Genomic DNA, 19,261 nt, shown 5'->3' on the forward strand with positions numbered 1-19,261 from the left:
GGCAGCATATAGTATTTATATTATGTCCTTTGCATCTTGCTATCGGGTGGTCCATCGGAAAATGATTGTCTCTGTCAAAAGTTTGCCATAAAATAAGTTTGCTCCAATGTCCACCTTGCTCGATCAAAGGTTGTGTCATGTTCAAAAACTGTTCTGACATCTTTATTTACTAAGACCATAATCCCATGGTTCAAACAGAAATCCCAAACCTAAATTCAAGCACTTTTCAAGGACTTTTTAAGGCCAAATTTTCATTTTCAAGGCCAAGAACAGTACGTTAGTTTCCTTTAAAAAAAAATGCATTTTCAAATCAGATTAACACAGTAAATGTCATTTAATTGCTCAAACTCATTAAACTTATTCCATATTAACTCATACATGTTATTTAATTACATACAAATACATGTTTTAATATCCATCCTTAACTCAGTGAGTGTCACATATGTATTTACTTTTTAAAGTTATTACAAACAAACACATTGATTCTCAATTTCATGTTTTCTGTGTGGGTTTCCCCTTTCTTGTGGCTTTTCAAAGCGCTTTCCCCCATACCCCCGACATCAATGGTCTTCATACATTCTCGACAATGTGCTTTTCGAATGTCATGTTTTCTGTACCCAGGACTATTCAGTTAACCACCCTGGTTTGAAACGACACTTCCCCATTGCTGCATTTTCACTCGCGAAAATTGATCACAACGAAGAACCTCTGACGTAGTACACATAATCTGTGACGTGTACACATAACATTTCGTACTCAATAGTGTACGAAGCTTATATTTCGTACTCAACTTTTTGCGCGAAGGAATTTATGATAAATTTTCATAATATTTCCCTTAGGAACGATTTAAGTTAATAATTAAAGCGATGATAAAAGTAATTTTGAGCAGAAATAAACATTTTCAAGGCTTTTTTACATGAAATAAGCACTTTTCAAGCACTTTTTCAAGGCCAACCTTTGTTCAAGGGCTTTTCAAGCCTAGGACTCATTTTCAAGCACTTTTCAAGCCCTGTGCGAACCCTGAATCCCTTGCCACCCATATAACTTAACCTTACATTACTTTGACCTCAGAAATGGGCTATTTACTTTAGTACCAGCCTGTGGGTGACATGTGTCTAACAAAGAGACTTTTTTTTTATTGGAAGTAAAACTAAGGTTTCCTGTATTTAAAGTTTTCATTTATTTGCATAAATTGATTTATATAGCCGTAATGTTGTTTAATTGAATCATTAGGGTCCTTAAGTTCGTATTTTTAACATTCATGATAAATTAACCAGAAAAAAACATGTACCTATATTTTGCCCCTAGGCTTTACACATTTTTAACCTGAAAATATAAATCCTATGTGGTGTAGGACCCTTAAAATGTTATCGCTATGTGTGTAGCTGATGTGCATCAAGGAATTTATTCACCTAGTCACCTATCAAAACAAGGCGTGACATGTGTCCAATTTTGTCCATGCATGAGAGGTTGTGTATTAAAATAAACAGAATGACTGGTCAGCCCCCCTAGGGGTCAAGCTGGAAACAGGAATGATTGATTGACCATGCTGGCCTTGACATGCACTCTCACCTTACCTGACCACTCCACTGACCAGCCATCATTACTCATGGACAGAACACATCATAATAAGTATAAAACATGTACCTGTACAAAAATAGAGATGGTATTAAGGTGATGTGTATAGATTAAATTGTTTCAAAAGTATGCAATAGGATTATAAGTAAAAACATTATAAAAGATTTTTTTTATATGCTGATTTATAGTTAAACAAGATGTGTTTGTGAAACACAATGTTCCCCTATATGACGTTTGACCTTGAAGGATGGCCTTGACCTTGACCCTTCACCACTAAAAATGTGCAGCTCATTGAGATACACACGCATTTCAAATATTAAATTGCTAGCTTCAATATTGCAGAAGTGACATTACATGAGCAATTTTGACCCATATATTTGACCTTGAAGGATGATCTTGACCTTGACCTTTCACCACTCAAAATGTGCAGCTCCATGAGATACACATGCATGCCAAATATCAAGTTGCTATCTTCAATATTGCAAAAGTATTCATAAAATAAGCGATTTGGGCCACATATATTTGACCTCTGACCTTGAAGAATGACCTTGACCTTTCACCACTCAAAATGTGCAGCTCCATGAGATACACATGCATGCCAAATATCAAGTTGCTATCTTCAATATTGCAAAAGTATTCATAAAATAAGCATTTGGGCCACATATATTTGACCTTTGACCTTGAAAAATGACCTTGACCTTTCACCACTCAAAATGTGCAGCTCCATGAGATACACATGCATGCCAAATATGAAGTTGCTATCTTCAATATTGCAAAAGAATTCATAAAATGAGCGATTTTGGCCACATATATTTGACCTCTGACCTTGAAGGATGACCTTGACCTTGACCTTTCACCACTCAAAATGTGCAGCTTCATGAGATACACATGCATGCCAAATATGAAGTTGCTATCTTCAATATAGCAAAAGTTATTGCAAAATGTTTAAGTTGGCGCAAACCAACCAACAGACCAACCAACCAACCAACCAACCAACCAACAGACCAACCAGTCAACAGACAGGGCAAAAACAATATGTCTCCCACTACTATAGTGGGGGACATAAAAAGTAGAATACAGTATTTATCATTGAACAGCTTGTTGAATGAGTTCAAAGTTTCAGATTACAAAGTTTATGAAATGTTTGCATGGCCGCCCTCAAAGTTGCGTTAATGCAGATTGATCTATTCCCTGGATTGGACTTTTTCCACTGGTACCAGTATTTCCCAAACATGTAATAACTAGCATCCTGCATTCCAATTTAAATACCAGTGTTAAAACATGCAGTTCACTACTGGTTGCCTATCCAATATCATGAAACTACTGTGCAATTCACACAATTTTGTATGCCCCCTTTTCGAAGAAAAGGTGGCATATAGTTATCGGACTGTCCGTCTGTCTTTCCGTCACACTTTGCGTTTAGGTTTCGAAAAATGCTCATAGCTTCTATGTCCCTTGAGATATAACCTTCATATTTGGTATGCATGTGTATATGGACAAGGCCTTTCCATACGCACAAAAATGTTTACCCCTGTGACCTTGACCTTGAACTTAGGGACCGCGTTTAGGTTTCGAAATCTGCGTTTAGGTTTCGAAAAATGCTCATAACTTCGATGTCCCTTGAGATATAACCTTCATATTTGGTATGCATGTATATACGAACAAGGCCTTTCCATATGCACACATATTTTGACCCCTGTGACCTTGACCTTGAACTTAGGGTCCGCGTTTAGGTTTCGAAATCTGTGTTTAGGTTTCGAAAAAAACTCATAACTTCTATCAAGCGTTTATAGAGGGCATAAGTCATCCTATGGTGACAGCTCTTGTTGTAATATTGCATTGGATTAAGAATCTTATTTTCAATAATTATGGATAAGGCATCCTAAACCCACTTTTGGCAAGCCCAACAACCCAGTTTATTGATAAAGGTGTAAAACTGGTCATTAGCGAAAACTTGTCAACCATTGTTGACATGAAATGAATGATTCATAAATTGTCATAAATTTCTCAATACGCTGATAAAATATTGTCATTAGGGATTTGATATGAAAGGAATTTCTGATAAGTGTACAACTCTGTATGGACTCTATTTGACAAGGTTACTTCAAATGTGGTGGTCTGAATTTGCCACGCTCAAATATTGATAAAGGACGATATAACCCGCCAGTTGGAAAGTTCACATTCTTTCAACTGTGCTTTTATTGCATTAGGCTGGAGCCATATACTACAGGCCAGACCTAAATAGGTTGTCACATTTTTGTAGTTTCATCAGGTCTATTCTTAAGTTTGTTTTAATTAGAAATTGAGGATTTCTTCTATGCATTAACATCTTTATGGCAGATCTGCTTGGATTATGTAGGATTTCAATATTTAGTCTCAGGTGCTTCTTGGATTTCATGCAAATGTGAAGGTTTGTGAAAATCTGTGTATTAATATTTATAAGTATTTACATATTTGTAAGCATTTAAGACTTTTCAATACTTGAAGGATAAAAAATGAATTTTATGATCTTGTGTTGTGAACATGATAATAAATTAGGAGCAGTTTAGGTGTAAATATATATTTGTAGTCGTCAATAAAACTTTTTAAAAAGTTAGAATGTCTTTTGAGAATTAAATAAATAAAAACGTATTGTTATTATTAGCTATTCTTAATTTATTTAGATCAAGCTTTTAAGTTAAAGGTTCTGGTATTAAGAATGCATTCTAGATGATGTAGGTTGATATAGTAGTTATGTGTTCTGTTCTGTTCAGTTCTAAATGAAATAAAAGCCATTAAATTTTGTGTTTCATTAATGTGTCAGACATACAACATTTTTGCCATTCTTGTCCCAGACATCTGGTTAGACAACAGGAGTTTTATGGCTTCCTCTTGGACCAATTTTGCTGTATGACATTAACAAGTATTTGATTCATAAATATGCAATGTCAGAAGACAATATTGTTTAATATTTTTTATCAAGGGATGAATATAAAATAATAGGGATGCAAGAGACATTTAAAAGAGAAACCGAACAGATGACAATAATCACATAAATGGACATACTCTGGGTACAGATTTCCAGATGCCATAAAATTTCCGCTAATTATTTTGCAATTTGATTTGCCAAACATGGCTATTACTTATTATGTATTATGAATCTTAAAATATGCGCTGACTACATGAAAAGAGCTGTATCAGAATATTTCTCAGACTTAGTTTGGAAAAGCCAATGCCATGTAGTGTGAAGTTATTGATAGATAGCCAATTCCTTCCTTCTTTTTCTCTGGCCGGCAAGGCCAGTCAGTCTCTTTTACTGGTTCTGCACATAGCTTAGGGCAGATTTCTATTGCAAACTTGATGACAATCTCAGATTGCTAGTCATTTACATTGTGTGCCCAACACTGGCCATTTAAAACAACTAAGTCAGAAAGCCAGTACATGTTGTTGCTCCAGGGTATAGGCATTATTCTTGCTTGTTAAACATTAACATGACAGTGTTGTATTGTACACATTGTTGTATTATGGTATGGTATGATGTTGTAAGGGATTCGTAGCTCTTATTACAAAACAGTCGTGTCAATTAATATTTAAGATAACGTGTGTCAGCTAAGTATAAGTTAAGTTTTCAAGATGACAGTATATCTTTATAAAAGTCATTTTATAGCATTGATAGGTCGAAAATTAAATTAGTTCTTTTGATTTTCAGGTTTCAAGTTTTTGCCGTTATTTGGTTTAGAAAATTGTTAAACTGTTAAAGAGGTCATTTAGGAAGTACAATTTTGTATAAAAAAAATTGTCAATGAAGTTTATTATAGAATGTTTCAATAAACTGCCTAGTATATACCGGGATTCAAGTATAAAAAGAAGGTGTTCATGTTAATTATTTCGTTTTATTTTCTATTTACAGGTGCAGCGTGAACTTGTGTGATATCTGGTGAGCTCTAGCCCTCTTCTGAAGCCTGAATTAAATCCAGCTATCAATTTGAATAAAGAAAACCAACAATAGGAGCAAATTATTCAGATGATTAAAAATTCAAATGTGCCGGGAAGGCATATTGAAGTGATCCAGATGGAGATGCAAGCAACTTTATGCCATGGATGAAATCCAGATGCAAGAAGCGCTTGGGAATCTGTGGATGGGAAAATTCAGTATTTACTTAACTTTATTGATAAATAGACAGCTGTCTTCTTGAATCGTTGGTAAATATCTAAGCTGAGTATGTTGAGGATGCAAAAAACAACATTAGATATTTGATTAGAAAATGAAGATTCTTGAAAATCTGAAGTGCTCCTATGAAAGAATGCAGTGTTATTTCATGCTCTCATCTGCTCCTATGAAAGAATGCAGTGTTATTTCATGCTCTCATCTGCTCCTATGAAAGAATGCAGTGTTATTTCATGCTCTCATCTTGAAAGATGACTTGTGCCAGTGATTGAATGGAGTCTTATTGAGCATTAGGTGGAGTAATGGATTTTAATAGGGACCACATGGGGTTGTTTATGATTTTACAGGGGAAGAATAGGGGTTTGCAAGCTTTTAAGTTAACCAGGTGCCATCATTAAAACCAGTTCCTGTGAAAAAATTTCATATGCAAAAATGTTCTCAAGGGGTTTTATCATGCTTTAATAGCAAGTTATTGTGAAAAAATTTATATGTACAGGGTTTGTTTTGTTTTTAAACATTTTAAGATTGAATGTGATATTGAAGTTCCAACAAGGTCATTTTAAACAAAAATTTACACTCAAGTCAGTAGTAATTGTCTGGAAATTTGTGTGTTAAGCTCATGCTTCTAAGGATTACCAGAGGAAATTTGAATTTTTTTAAACGTAGTTGTGTTTGTTATAGTCAGTGTTATAATTAATACAATTGTTCTGTGGATTCAAATGAAATTTGAGCGGTGTGAGTATGTCCGAAGAGCTGATTCCTCCATTCACCGGTCCAATGTCACAAGAAACTGCCCAGTATCGGGCAAAGCAAGCCGTGGATTACTATCACAAGCAAGTGAAGATTCAAAACAAACCAGAGTTGCCGAAGAGAAATAATCGTGACCGACAGGACGTCCGAGATTTACGAGACCAGCACGAGCAAAGTAATGGGTATCATTCTCAGTATGAGAGTAAAAATGTGAACTTAGAAGGGCGCTACAGTGCCCAGGCATATTCCTATGATACCAGTGGGGATTCACACTTTGTACGAGGCGGTCATAGGGCTACAGTGCACGGAACAGATTCTTTACGACAGCGCGAACATTTTGGCAATGGCAGCAGTAATAATGATTATTTTGTTCCAAATAACAGACAAGTACCTCGTGAACATCACACTGGGTCAAAGAAACGGTACAGCCGTGGTCTGCATAGGAGTAACAGCAATTTAGAAGAGAGCTTAGAATATATAAATGTTGACAACTTGGACACTCACGTGAAAATGCGTAAGGCCTATGGAAGTACTTCCTCACTAGACATTATGAATGCTAGCACGAGTAGTGATAGCTTCTTTAAGATGGTGGAAAATTTGAAGCCTTCAAATACAGACCAGCGAAGTCCAGCCCCGTCCAAACTTCAGGAAGTATTGAGAGGCCCTAAGGCTGAGGACAAGGATCAGACTTTTATGAGAAACTTGGAACAAATTGCCAACGGGTCAGTAATAAATAACCGTCCACTTTCAGTGGATAGTGTGGACGCTGGTGGACAGAGTCCGCTTAGTCGGAAGAAAGATCGAAAGCTGCGTTCTAAGTCCATTACCCCTGATGTTGGTTCAGGGGTTTTAAAACGCTTTCGTGGAAAGAACGATAACGAACAAGGTGGGAAAAACAGTGACGCTGGGCCTGACCTAGAAATCAAGGGTGATGATAGGTTCAGGCGGAAAGCTTTCGTGCATTACGACAGTCAAAGTGTTGCCTTTGATATAAATAAAGTAGTGAATAGAAAAAAATCAGTGACAAATTTTAGTAACATTTCAACTGGTGCATCAGCGGCCTCTGGAACTCGGGAGAGTTTCGCCGGGGACGCTGAAACTCCCGATATTGTTGACAATGGCGATGGTCATAGTAACGACCTTGTACACTCGTGTTCTTTCTTCCGTAATGAAATCGGTGGAGAAGAGGACAGAATTATTGGATTAACACAGAGCACAGCTTCAAAAGACGTTCAGCTTGATAGAATCCAAACTAACAGTGCAATAATTATGAACCGTTCCCCGGATTGTTGTGGCATAACAATTCTGGATTGTTCCCCAACCTCTGGTGGTCACATCATACCGCCGCATACGAAACATCGAGGTCATGTGATCGAATATGTTGACACTGGGGCGAACTACTACAGACACTTCTTCTACAACCAGGGTGAGTTCTGTAACTTCTTGTCAGCGATTTTCCTTGTCCAATTGGGAAAAGTACCCGTACCGGTCCGATTGGGAAAAATTGAGTCGTGAAAACCTCAAAATTGGGAAAAATCGAGTCGTGAAATCCTGAAATTGGGAAAATCGCGTCGTGAAGTTTGGGTCTTATTGAATACATCATACAGTTCATACTTAATTGAACATACCCATTTAAATAATCATTTGCAGGCATGCCTTAATGACCATTAAGTTATAAAGTTTATATAAATAACAAAATATTATAAAGAACACACCAAATCAATTACTAGTTGTTTTAATCTCTTTTAAAGCAATGTCTCTCTCTTTCATTTTTGTGAAAATTTCAACAATCTTTGATGTTTGATCATCACTCAGTTGCTTGCATCCCTCCCTGCACAGCATCATTATTGCTGTCAATGTGTCCTGTGATAGATGGTTCCGATTGGTTTTTTGGCATAATATTTGCTATTATGACTCATTTCAAACTGCGATAAGGTTACAAACCGACGTAAAACAGTACGCTGGCTGCCTGGCAAAAGAACCGGAAACAGTAACAACTCTATTGATTGAATGCGCTGAATAATAAAACCCGAAATTAATCGAGCGCGTGGTTACACACAACTATACGATTTTCTTTGTTCGCTCGCCGAAAGTTGGTTTTTTACGAAACTTTCTATCGTTTTGAGAAAAAATTCGGACGCTGATTGGGATTTTTCCAGATGCCGATTGGGAATTTGGGAATTTTCGCTTGATTGGGAAAGTACCGTTTTGGGAATTTGGGAATTTTCGTTCGATTGGGAAAGTACCGTTTACCGGTACTTTATAAAGAAGGAGGAAAATCGCTGCTTGTTGTTAATCGAAGTAGTCTTTTTCTATTGTACAATTGTGTGGCATATATACGAGTCTTGTTCTGAGAAAACTGGGCTTAATGCTTGTGCGTAAAGTGTCATCCCAGATTAGCCTGTGCAGTCCGCTTTTATTGTATTTTTAGTTTGAAGGAAGTCCCTTCTTACCGAAAATCAAGTTTAAGCGGAAAGTGTCGTCCCTGATAAGCCTGTGCGGACTGCACAGGCTAATCTGGGACGGCACTTTACGCACATGCATTATGCCCAGTTTTGTCAGAACAAGACACATATGGTAATTGTAAGTTAACCATCATGATTTGTTTATTCAATGAGAGCAAATATTTTATTTAGGAAGTTTTAAAATGAGATTCTGCACTGCTATTGATAGTTAACTACTAAAAGCAACTTGAAAAAAAGAACATTTTCATGGCATTAAAAAACAAACCAAGAATCACCCTAAGCTGAATATTAATCTACTATGGTGGTTAATCAGCTATCCATTACAGACTTAAACTAGAAATGGCGCGGCAGAGGCCGACGCGTATCCCCACGCCGCATGTTTGACCCAAGGGCGCCCCAGGGTTGATCATGGGGCCATGCATAGTTGAGATTGACTGTATTGTCATAAGAGAAGTTCAGTATCAATTAGAAGTGAATGGGTGTAAAAATAAAGAAGTTATAGTAAAAGGCAATTTTGGGAGGGTGTGGCCTATGTGGGCGGGGTGCGCCAGGGTTGGTAATGGGGCCATGCATAGTTGAGATTGACCGTATTGTCATAAGAGAGGTTCAGTATCAATTTGAAGTGAATCAGTGTATTAATGAAGAAATTATAGTAAAAGGCAATTTTGGGCGGGTGTGGTCTATGTGGGCGTGGCGCCCCAGGGTTGGCAACGGGGCCATGCATAGTTGAGTTTGACCGTTTTGTCATAAGAGAGGTTCAGTATCAATTTGAAGTGAACCAGTGTAGAAATGAAGAAGTTAATGTAAAATAACCTAAATTTTTTTTATAGTAAATGGATTTTTTTGGTGGGTGTGGCCTATGTGGGCGGGCGCCCCAGGGTTGGGATTGGGGCCTTGCATTGTTGAGATTGACCCTAATGTCATAACAAAAGTTCAGTATCAATTTGAAGTGAATCCGTGTAGAAATGAAAAAATTATAGTAAATGGAAATTTTTGGTGGGTGTGGCCTATGTGGGCGGGGCGCCCCAGGGTTGGGAATGGGGCCATGCATGGTTGAGATTGACCGTATTGTCATAGGTGAGGTCCAGTATCAATTTGAAGTGAATCGGTGTAGAAATAAAGAAGTAAATGTAAAATAACCTAAAAAAATGAGTGATAATTTCTGACGCGGCCCCACCCCAACCCCTATAACTTTTGACCCAGGGGTCAGATCAAAATTCCAAATAGTGCACCGTCGCACATATGCTCATAGCTACCATGTGTGTAAATTTCAAGGTTCTAGTGCTTTTAGTGTAGGAGGAGATAGTGGCCAGGACGGACGGACAGACGGACGGACAGACGGACGGACGGACGGCGGAGATCACCACAATATCCCCACCTTTTTTTCAAAAAGCGTGGGGATAATTGAGGTTTAGGTTAATTGTTATTATGATAAAAAAGTGATAATATGTTAACACGGAGGCAATTTGAATGCAATTGCATTTTAAACACTACATTTATAAAATGTGTGTCTTTAATGCCATGTCAAGACTAATGAAATATCATTGTTTACATACTCTCAAGATTACTGGCATTCACCAACATGGATTTCTTCCATTAAAATATCACATCTGTAGGGAAACAAGGAACTTAGTTTTCTCCATTTAGTATCAGAACTTAATAAATCTGGGTTTTCATGGGTTATGGCTTCAAATTTTCAGTGAAATTACTGTGAAAAATAAATTGGCTTCTTTAATGCTTTAAGGACTTTGGAGTAATGCAAATCTGTATTGATTTTTATGGTCAATTAACAATGTTTTGGGTTGAAAAGGAAATATAAAACTGCCAATACATTCTGAAACTGACAAATACTTCTGGTGTTTTCAATTATGTTTGGTATTTGATTCATTCAGGCATGTGAAAGTATTCCTGTGATTGGGTCAGGTTTCATGGTAAACATCTAATTAAAGATAACATGGGTCGGATTTATGGTATTTCTTATTGATCCAGTCTCCAGATGAAATGCATCATGGTATTGCACAGATGTGTAGAATCTGTTGTATAGATTGTTTGTATATGCACATGCCATATTTGTGATATAGGCCCATGTATCAGGCTATGTTATCACATAAGACAATGTTAACCCTTAAAGCGCTGGAGCTGAATTTTAAAGGCCTTTGCAAACAGTTTGGATCCAGATGAGATGCCACAGAACGTGGCGTCTCATCAGGATCCAAACTGTTTGCTATTCTAATAGTATTCTTTGAAAAAAATCGAAGAAAATGCTAATTTTAGAAATTCTGCAGACGACATTTTAGCAGACGACAAATTTCCCAGCATGCAAAGGGTTAATCTCTGTCCCGGATCAGCGATTTTCCTTGTCCAATTGGGAAAAGTACCCGTACCGGTCCGATTGGGAAAAATTGAGTCGTGAAAACCTCAAAATTGGGAAAAATCGAGTCGTGAAATTCTGAAATTGGGAAAATCGCGTCGTGAAGTTTGGGTCTTATTGAATACATCATACAGTTCATACTTAATTGAACATACCCATTTAAATAATCATTTGCAGGCATGCCTTAATGACCATTAAGTTATAAAGTTTATATAAATAACAAAATATTATAAAGAACACACCAAATCAATTACTAGTTGTTTTAATCTCTTTTAAAGCAATGTCTCTCTCTTTCATTTTTGTGAAAATTTCAACAATCTTTGATGTTTGATCATCACTCAGTTGCTTGCATCCCGCCCTGCACAGCATCATTATTGCTGTCAATGTGTCCTGTGATAGATGGTTCCGATTGGTTTTTTGGCATAATATTTGCTATTATGACTCATTTCAAACTACGATAAGGTTACAAACCTACGTAAAACAGTACGCTGGCTGCCTGGCAAAAGAACCGGAAACAGTAACAACTCTATTGATTGAATGCGCTGAATAATGAAACCCGAAATTAATCGAGCGCGTGGTTACACACAACTATACGATTTTCTTTGTTCGCTCGCCGAAAGTTGTTTTTTTACGAAACTTTCTATCGTTTTGAGAAAAAATTCGGACGCTGATTGGGATTTTTCCAGATGCCGATTGGGAATTTGGGAATTTTCGCTCGATTGGGAAAGTACCGTTTTGGGAATTTGGGAATTTTCGTTCGATTGGGAAAGTACCGTTTACCGGTACTTTATAAAGAAGGAGGAAAATCGCTGCGGATAGCACTGTGGTTGGTACACTTGCTTTTCACCTATGAGACATGGGTGCCATGCCCGCTCTGTGGGTATGTGAGTTTTGTTGGTCGCTACCTTATGGGACAGGTGGGTTTCCTCCGACTTCTCTGGCAGTATTGTTTTCACCATTTTGGTAATGGGGTCGGGTCCATTTAGATTGGGAAAATTCGCAGCGTTTTTACTGAATTTGGGAAATTAGTGTTGATGTATGTAATTGTAAAAGCGCTGCTTGCAGGTTAACGGGTAATAATTATACCCCCACAAACAAAGTTAAGGGGGGTATATAGGAGTGAACTTGTCTGTCTGTCGGTCGGTCCGTGTCCGCTCTCTAATTCAAGAAGTTTTCATCCGATCTTCACCAAACTTGGTCAGAAGTTGTATCTATATGATGTCTAGTTGACTTTCATATAAATGGTCAGACGAATTCTGTTATTTTCTTTCCTTTCCTGTGAATAAATAAAATTGAACAATAATAAAGGATGATACCCTTACTCCATTTCCTGCTTTACTGAACATATTTAGAATACCACAGCAGTTCAGCATTAATTTGCAATGAAGTCTGACATTTTACATGTAGTAACATGATAGAGGCTGAGCATGCTAAAATTGTAAAATTAAATTGAAAATTGAAATTTTATTTTGGATCCCTACATTTTATCAGAAAACTTGTTTTTCCAATTTATTAGAATTTTTTTAGAAACATAGAAAGAACAAATGTAATCAGGGCTCAACATTAACAGTTGTCCTATTGCCCCTGGCAAGTAAAAGTTGGGTCCGGGCAAGTTATTTTATAATCTAGTTGTCCGCCCAGGCAAGTGCAAAAAAGAACAAAGAGCATTAAATTTAGACTTTAATTAGACTTAAATTGCTGTAATCATTTTGTTAAATGTGCAAAAATAAAAAAGGTTTTGTGGTGTATCATTTTGATCTTTATTAAAAAATATGAGGTTTACAGTTAATGTGATGTTTCATTTTTGGGCAAGTGGCTTAACGTTCAGGGCAAGTAGATTTTCTAAGTGCTTGCCCGGCAGGGCAAGTTGGTTTTGAGGTTAATGTTGAGCCCTGGTAATGTGAGCAACTATAGTCTAAATGATTGTTTATAACCTTTTGTATTTTGCACTTATAACTAAAGACTGTTAACTTAAATTTAGCAAGAAGTAGAATATCAAGTGCAGTTTTGAGATAAGGGTACATAGAGACCCTGGGTTCTTTAATTATTAACACTGCATTATTTATTGTATAAAGTTCTTTGATGCTGCTTATTAAACCATGTTGCAAGGACATAATGGGCAAAAAAATCTCTAAATTTTTATCATCCACTTCAATCAAGGATGTAAGAAATCCTATTAGTTATGATGTTTGTTAAGTTCTTGAATATTGCACAAATAAAAATTAGTTGATGTTTCTAGATTCGTTTTGGCTAATTAAAAAAATACATTTAGCAATACAGTGTATTACACAGCCAATTAAACAGTCCCTCACCTGTGCACTTTAATTTCAAAATCAGTGCCGTGAGGCACTTGTAATTTTCCAATCAGTGTATTTGTTCAGAAGCTGCAATTAGCCATTCTTAAGATCAAAGTGATAAAATTATGGGCTCCTCCGAAAAAAAACAATACCGATTTACTGTCTCTGTCAACAGAGATGTTACCCAACTAAAGCCTCTTAAGGTGGAGCGTGGTAGTTTTGGAAAATTGATATTGGCCAATGATACCTGCAGAAAAATCATGCAGACCACGAGTGACGTAATTGCCATAAGTGTGAGGTTTTGTGGCAGTGTGTTGGCTTTGCTTTACCTTCCACACAGTTCATCAGTCCCTACCGTTAACAAACTTAACACTTCCACAGAGCTCCAGATAAGGTTTTGTGAAATTCTTAAATTACTACCAGATTTTCAAAAAGAATTCTTAACTCTGAAATTTTATTCTTAACGTTACTACTAAGTTTTGGAAAATAATTCTTATTTTTTCTAAATGACCTAAATATAAATAATAATGGTTATTTTTGTGCAAAAAAATCAAAATAAACATACTAGCAACTTTATTTATACGAGTTCAACAGTGTCTTTTCAGTATTATACAATTTTATTTTTCCAATACCTTCATATGCTCAAACTGTGTTTAGATTGCATGCCTTAGATGAATTTTTACATATTTCACATTTAACACGGGTCTCCCCTTCAATCTTTTCAACGATTGGCCACGGGACTTGTCCCTTCCACTCGTTCAATATTTTTTGTGTGTTTCAGTTTGGACCCGTCGTGTCGCGTTTTTGTTTAGCTTTTCAGACTGTGTCGGCAACTGAACATATAACATCGTATAAGATCTTTTCTATAATGTCTTTCTAAACATTTAACTTCGGCTCACTTTGCGTTCAATATGTTAAAAGCGTGTTTTTGGACGCTTTGCAGTTTTTTAGGGCGCTCCCTGGGCGCCGCCATTGTTTTTTGACAGATAGACTGTATACTGCGCTTTTATTGGAAAAAATGCGCTTTGTTAAACAAACCTGATAACCATTCTATATAAGCACCGCAAAGATCTTTAATACGCGAAAAGAACTCAATAAAAATCGATACAAACCAATTAAAAAATAATATTCGTAACTTGATTTTGTAATTCTTAATGGTACAAAAAGATTCTAAAATAAATACGTAACGGACTTGAAAATAATTCGTAATTACGAAAATACGACCCTTATCTGGAGCTCTGCTTCCATGTTGAAATTTTGGCAAGTTACTTAGAAGACAATTGATGGCAATTGGGTGTAATCCTCTTGTGGAAATTTTTAATTTCTTGCATATTAATGTAAAAATATAAATTCAATTACTAAAGAGTTGTAGCAAATTATCGTTGAATTTATAAAACACAGCTTTATATGATTTGCTGAATTCTAAAATGAATAATCACACTTTCGAGTGTTATTGTCAAAGCCATGTTAACGAATTCTAGCTTGAAATGAACATGGCTTGTGTATTTTGTGTTGATCCTTTGTGTCAATCAAAAGTGCGTGAAAATTGCAACATGTACAGGGGACAAAAATATTTATAAATTGCACTCGTCCTGCAGGACAAGTGAATTAAAATTTTCACTCGTCCTGCAAACACATGCACTTGTCCTTCAAATATGTGTGAAAGAAGATTGCAAAGGACTGATATGACTAACAATGTTTCCTATATCACTGCTAAAATGCTGCTTACTTAGTTATTCATGCCAGCTGATCACAGAAGAAATGTTATCTTACTTTATTTATGAGGAACACAAAATAAATAAATGAAGACAAATTTGTTTTTTCCTTTTTCTAATGCTTGCGTGCTTTCCATTTCGGATGGTTGAACATCGCTCCTGCCCCCTTTAAAGAACGCTCGTATGTCAGACATTTTTCAGATGAAATTCAGACTGGTTTAAAACCGTACTTCGCAGTAAAATAATTTAAAAAAAAAATTAAAACTTACAGTGAATGAAGTCAGATGGTTCCCTGTCAACATGGACGCGCAATGTTTACACCAAAAAGCCAATATTTACTCGGGACACAGTCTCGCATAACAACGCGCACCTGCTGTATGAAATTTACAATTACGATTTCCGGTTCATTCGCGTTCTACTTTCGGAATAGATATGCTTTAAGAAATGATTTTATTTAATGAAAAAGAGTCTTACTGGTCAGAAAATACGTATTTTAACATCAGTTTTTTTTCTCACTCGTCCTGTAGGACGAGAGCTTTAGGGAAATTCACTCGTCCTTTCAAGATTTCACTCGTCAATACGAGTGGACGAGTGGAATTTTTGTCCCCTGATGTACAACGTCACGCCATCTGCATGAAAAGCATGGTTGTATTGATTGTTAAATAAAAACACACACAACGTGTCAAGTGATGTATGCATGTTCAGTGAGAATACCCATGTCCCGAATAAACGTCTATTGCATCAAATCTTTAAATATTCATGAATGCGGAAATTCATTTGATACTTTAAAAAAAGTGGCGCACAATTGTGTTTATGAAATTCTTGAGCACTTTTGTAGTAAATATTTACCAGAATTTGCTTTTAAAAATGGAATATACAGGATTTTCTGTCAACAACTAGAGACGGGACAAGTCATAAGTATGCAGTAAGAATCCGATTGATACGGATGTATAGGGGAATAATTTGAGTCAGGAGTTTATGTATCTATGCGGGAAAGAGTTAAACCAATTATGAAATATATATCAATCACTTTATAGTTGTTTTTTTCTTGAAGAGTAATGACGCACCAAATAACGTAATTTAACTCAACAAATTTATTATGCCAGAAAAAAAAGGAATAAGAAACACATTTAAAGGAACTATTCCATTTCTCATTTGAAATAAAGCTTTTAAAACTTGAACCTACAGTACACTCCACGCGTTTTCCCCAAAAAACGCGCTCCCTCCGCGGGTTTTTTTTTGCTAGCGAGTGTTCACGCGGCGTTGGAAGAGCGAGGTGAACTCAATAAAACGCTCGGCGTTACGCCGCGTTCGCTAATTCCCGCGGCGTGTATTACTTTAGGCTAGTCGGTAAATGCAGACACTTTCCGTTCTTATCAGTGATCGCCGCGCAACGCCGCGTTAGCAGTGTGCTACTTGGCATGCCAAAAAATAAAAACATTGTTATAATAAATTGTTTAAATACTGTAGTACATGTATAAAAAAGATAATTGTATAGAAAATTAATACGTATACAAATTATGTTTTTTAATTCACAGGTACGTCTACAATATGAATTAGTCTAATATAATACATTTGACAAATTAATATTTAAATCATAACACATATGACACAAGAATAATGTTCCGTAAAATTTCCAAATGAGAATAATAATTAGTAATCCGAAACACACTACGATTTTTAATTGTTAACACGACGTTTACAAATGCTTCTAATATACAGTCATCATGTATATATTTCCCGACAAAAGCGCGCGAAAATTATGCTGCAATGTACAAGGTCAAGGTACAATGTATACTCCTGCAAAGCGTGCGTGTATTGATTTTTTTGATACAAACTTTGTAGCGCAGAGAACATTAAATTTTGTTGATTTCGGTTAAAAGTTTCTTTGGTATTTATTAACGAGATTATATCGCGAATAAGTTGATATTTCCTCTAAAATAATTTCAAATCGAACACGCCGAATCTGTATCGTTACGGTATTTTAGTAGAGTAATTATTTTAACACTAATTGTACTGTAAACTGAATAAAGAAGACATCTGGGCGGAACTGGATTTTAAGTGTTTGACGTTATGAAAACATGAAAGCTTGTCTACTGACCAATTGTGTAGACTGCTGTCTGCGGTGTTTTGACAAAACGGATTAACATGTGTGAATGTCACTCTGCCGATTTGGTCCATAATTACTGGTAAACATTGTTTAGAATGTCGACGCAACAAGAATACAACTGTGAATATTAAATGCAATTATCAAGTCAATAGTTACCACCTTTAAGCAATCAATGGAATAACCTACAAACAAAGAGAAAATCAATGCATTAGCGAGCAGAGAATTGACTTTGTTCCGACAATTAAAATCATTCTTTATGCATTCGTTGAACGTGTTCACTTGAGTAAGTTATGCCTTTAGACAGGAAGTGGCTTTTCTTTGATTACGTCAAACTGTCAATTCACACAGATTTCCGAGATTTTTAGGGTCCTTGGTCATTTGTATACATGTTCAGTATAGAAAATCACCTGCTAACATGAAAACTTTGGATTAAATTATCAAAATAAAAACAATGTTGCAAACTGTGTTTATATTAATTGGTAAGTATTAGTTAAAAGACGACGTTTTGTGTGTCGTAAATCAACGAGTTTTCTATACAACAACAACTACTTCTACAACCACGTCGGGATCGATCTATCTTGGTTGGTTTTTTTTAATTGTAAATATTATACTACATGTACATGTATGTACTTGTAATAAATGTAATTTTATTTGAAAATCAGGAAGTCAAACAAAATTAAATTGATCGTTATCTCGTAAAACGCGGAGTTTCCCCCGCGTTGCCAACGCCGAGGGCCGCCGCGTCGGCTTATCAGTTTTGCCGATCGTTAACCGCCGCGTCCAAAATCATGCAAACGCCGCGTATAGCGGGATTTTCTTAATCTCCCTCCAGGTCGAAACCCGCGGAGTATGGAGGGAAATTGGGGAAAACGCGTGGAGTGTACTGTATTAAGAAAGGTCTTTAAAACAATTTGTTGTTATAAGGAACAACAAACCCGTCAAGATGGATATTTAGGTGGAAAACGGTTAACTTAACTTCCTTTTTCAGAACACCAAAACTACTTTGGCATTGATGACAACTTTGGTCCTTTGGCTGTCAGTGTTAAGCGGGAGAAGTTAGAGGAGCGAGGGAACAACCTGGGCAAGTCAGAACCAGGACTGTTCCAGTACAGGATCATCTTGCGCACTAGTGAGGTATGTTCATTGTCAATGACGGCAGTCAACTTATAAATGTGGTCATCTTGAAAGGCCTTACTGTGTAGGCACAAGAACGTTCTGTCTTTTGGCATCTTGATTTCAGTTCTAAAGACCCACACAAATTGAAGATTTTAGAGACAATCCCCTTTTTCATGAAATCCCAATTTAATTGTGATAGTTTTATTTTTACTTATGATAAAGTATATTATGATCATTCTGTGTCATACAGTAATGGAAGCCATTTTAGCAACTTATTAGCTCATCTATTTTTTGGAGAAAAAAAAATGAGCCATTGTCATCACCTTGGCGTCGGCGTCCGGTTAAGTTTTGCGTTTAGGTCCACTTTTCTCATAAAGTATCAATGCTATTGCATTCAAACTTGGTACACTTACTTACTATCATGAGGGGACTGGGCAGGCAAAGTTAGATAACTCTGGCTTGCATTTTGACGAATTATGTGCCCTTTTTATACTTGGAAAATTGAAAATATTGGTTAAGTTTTGTGTTAAGGTCCATTTTATTCCTTAAGTATCAAAGCTATGGCTTTCATACTTGCAACACTTACTAACTATCATAAGGGGACTGTGCAGGCAAAGTTATGTAACTCTGACTGGCATTTTGACAGAATTATGTGCCCTTTTTATACTTAGAAAATTGAAAATTTGGTTAAGTTTTGTGTTTAGGTCCACTT

The 19,261-nt window shown here is 36.4% G+C and overlaps 1 protein-coding gene across 5 annotated transcripts in view; it reads left to right on the forward strand.

The window, feature by feature from the left end:
- Positions 1 to 19,261, forward strand: part of LOC127872790 (signal-induced proliferation-associated 1-like protein 2) — an 87,940-nt gene that overhangs the window by 18,865 nt on the left and 49,814 nt on the right. For 2 of the 5 annotated variants that reach the window (XM_052416178.1, XM_052416181.1), the window contains exons 1-3: positions 3,841 to 3,988; positions 5,468 to 7,901; positions 18,422 to 18,567. In XM_052416178.1, coding sequence (XP_052272138.1) covers positions 6,467 to 7,901; positions 18,422 to 18,567 — 1,581 coding nt within the window. In that variant the 5' untranslated portion in view covers positions 3,841 to 3,988; positions 5,468 to 6,466. The other 3 variants (XM_052416180.1, XM_052416182.1, XM_052416179.1) reach the window with 3 other exon arrangements.

Source organism: Dreissena polymorpha, chromosome 3, assembly GCF_020536995.1.
Source record: "Dreissena polymorpha isolate Duluth1 chromosome 3, UMN_Dpol_1.0, whole genome shotgun sequence".
In the NCBI taxonomy this organism is placed as follows: Eukaryota; Metazoa; Mollusca; class Bivalvia; order Myida; family Dreissenidae; genus Dreissena; species Dreissena polymorpha.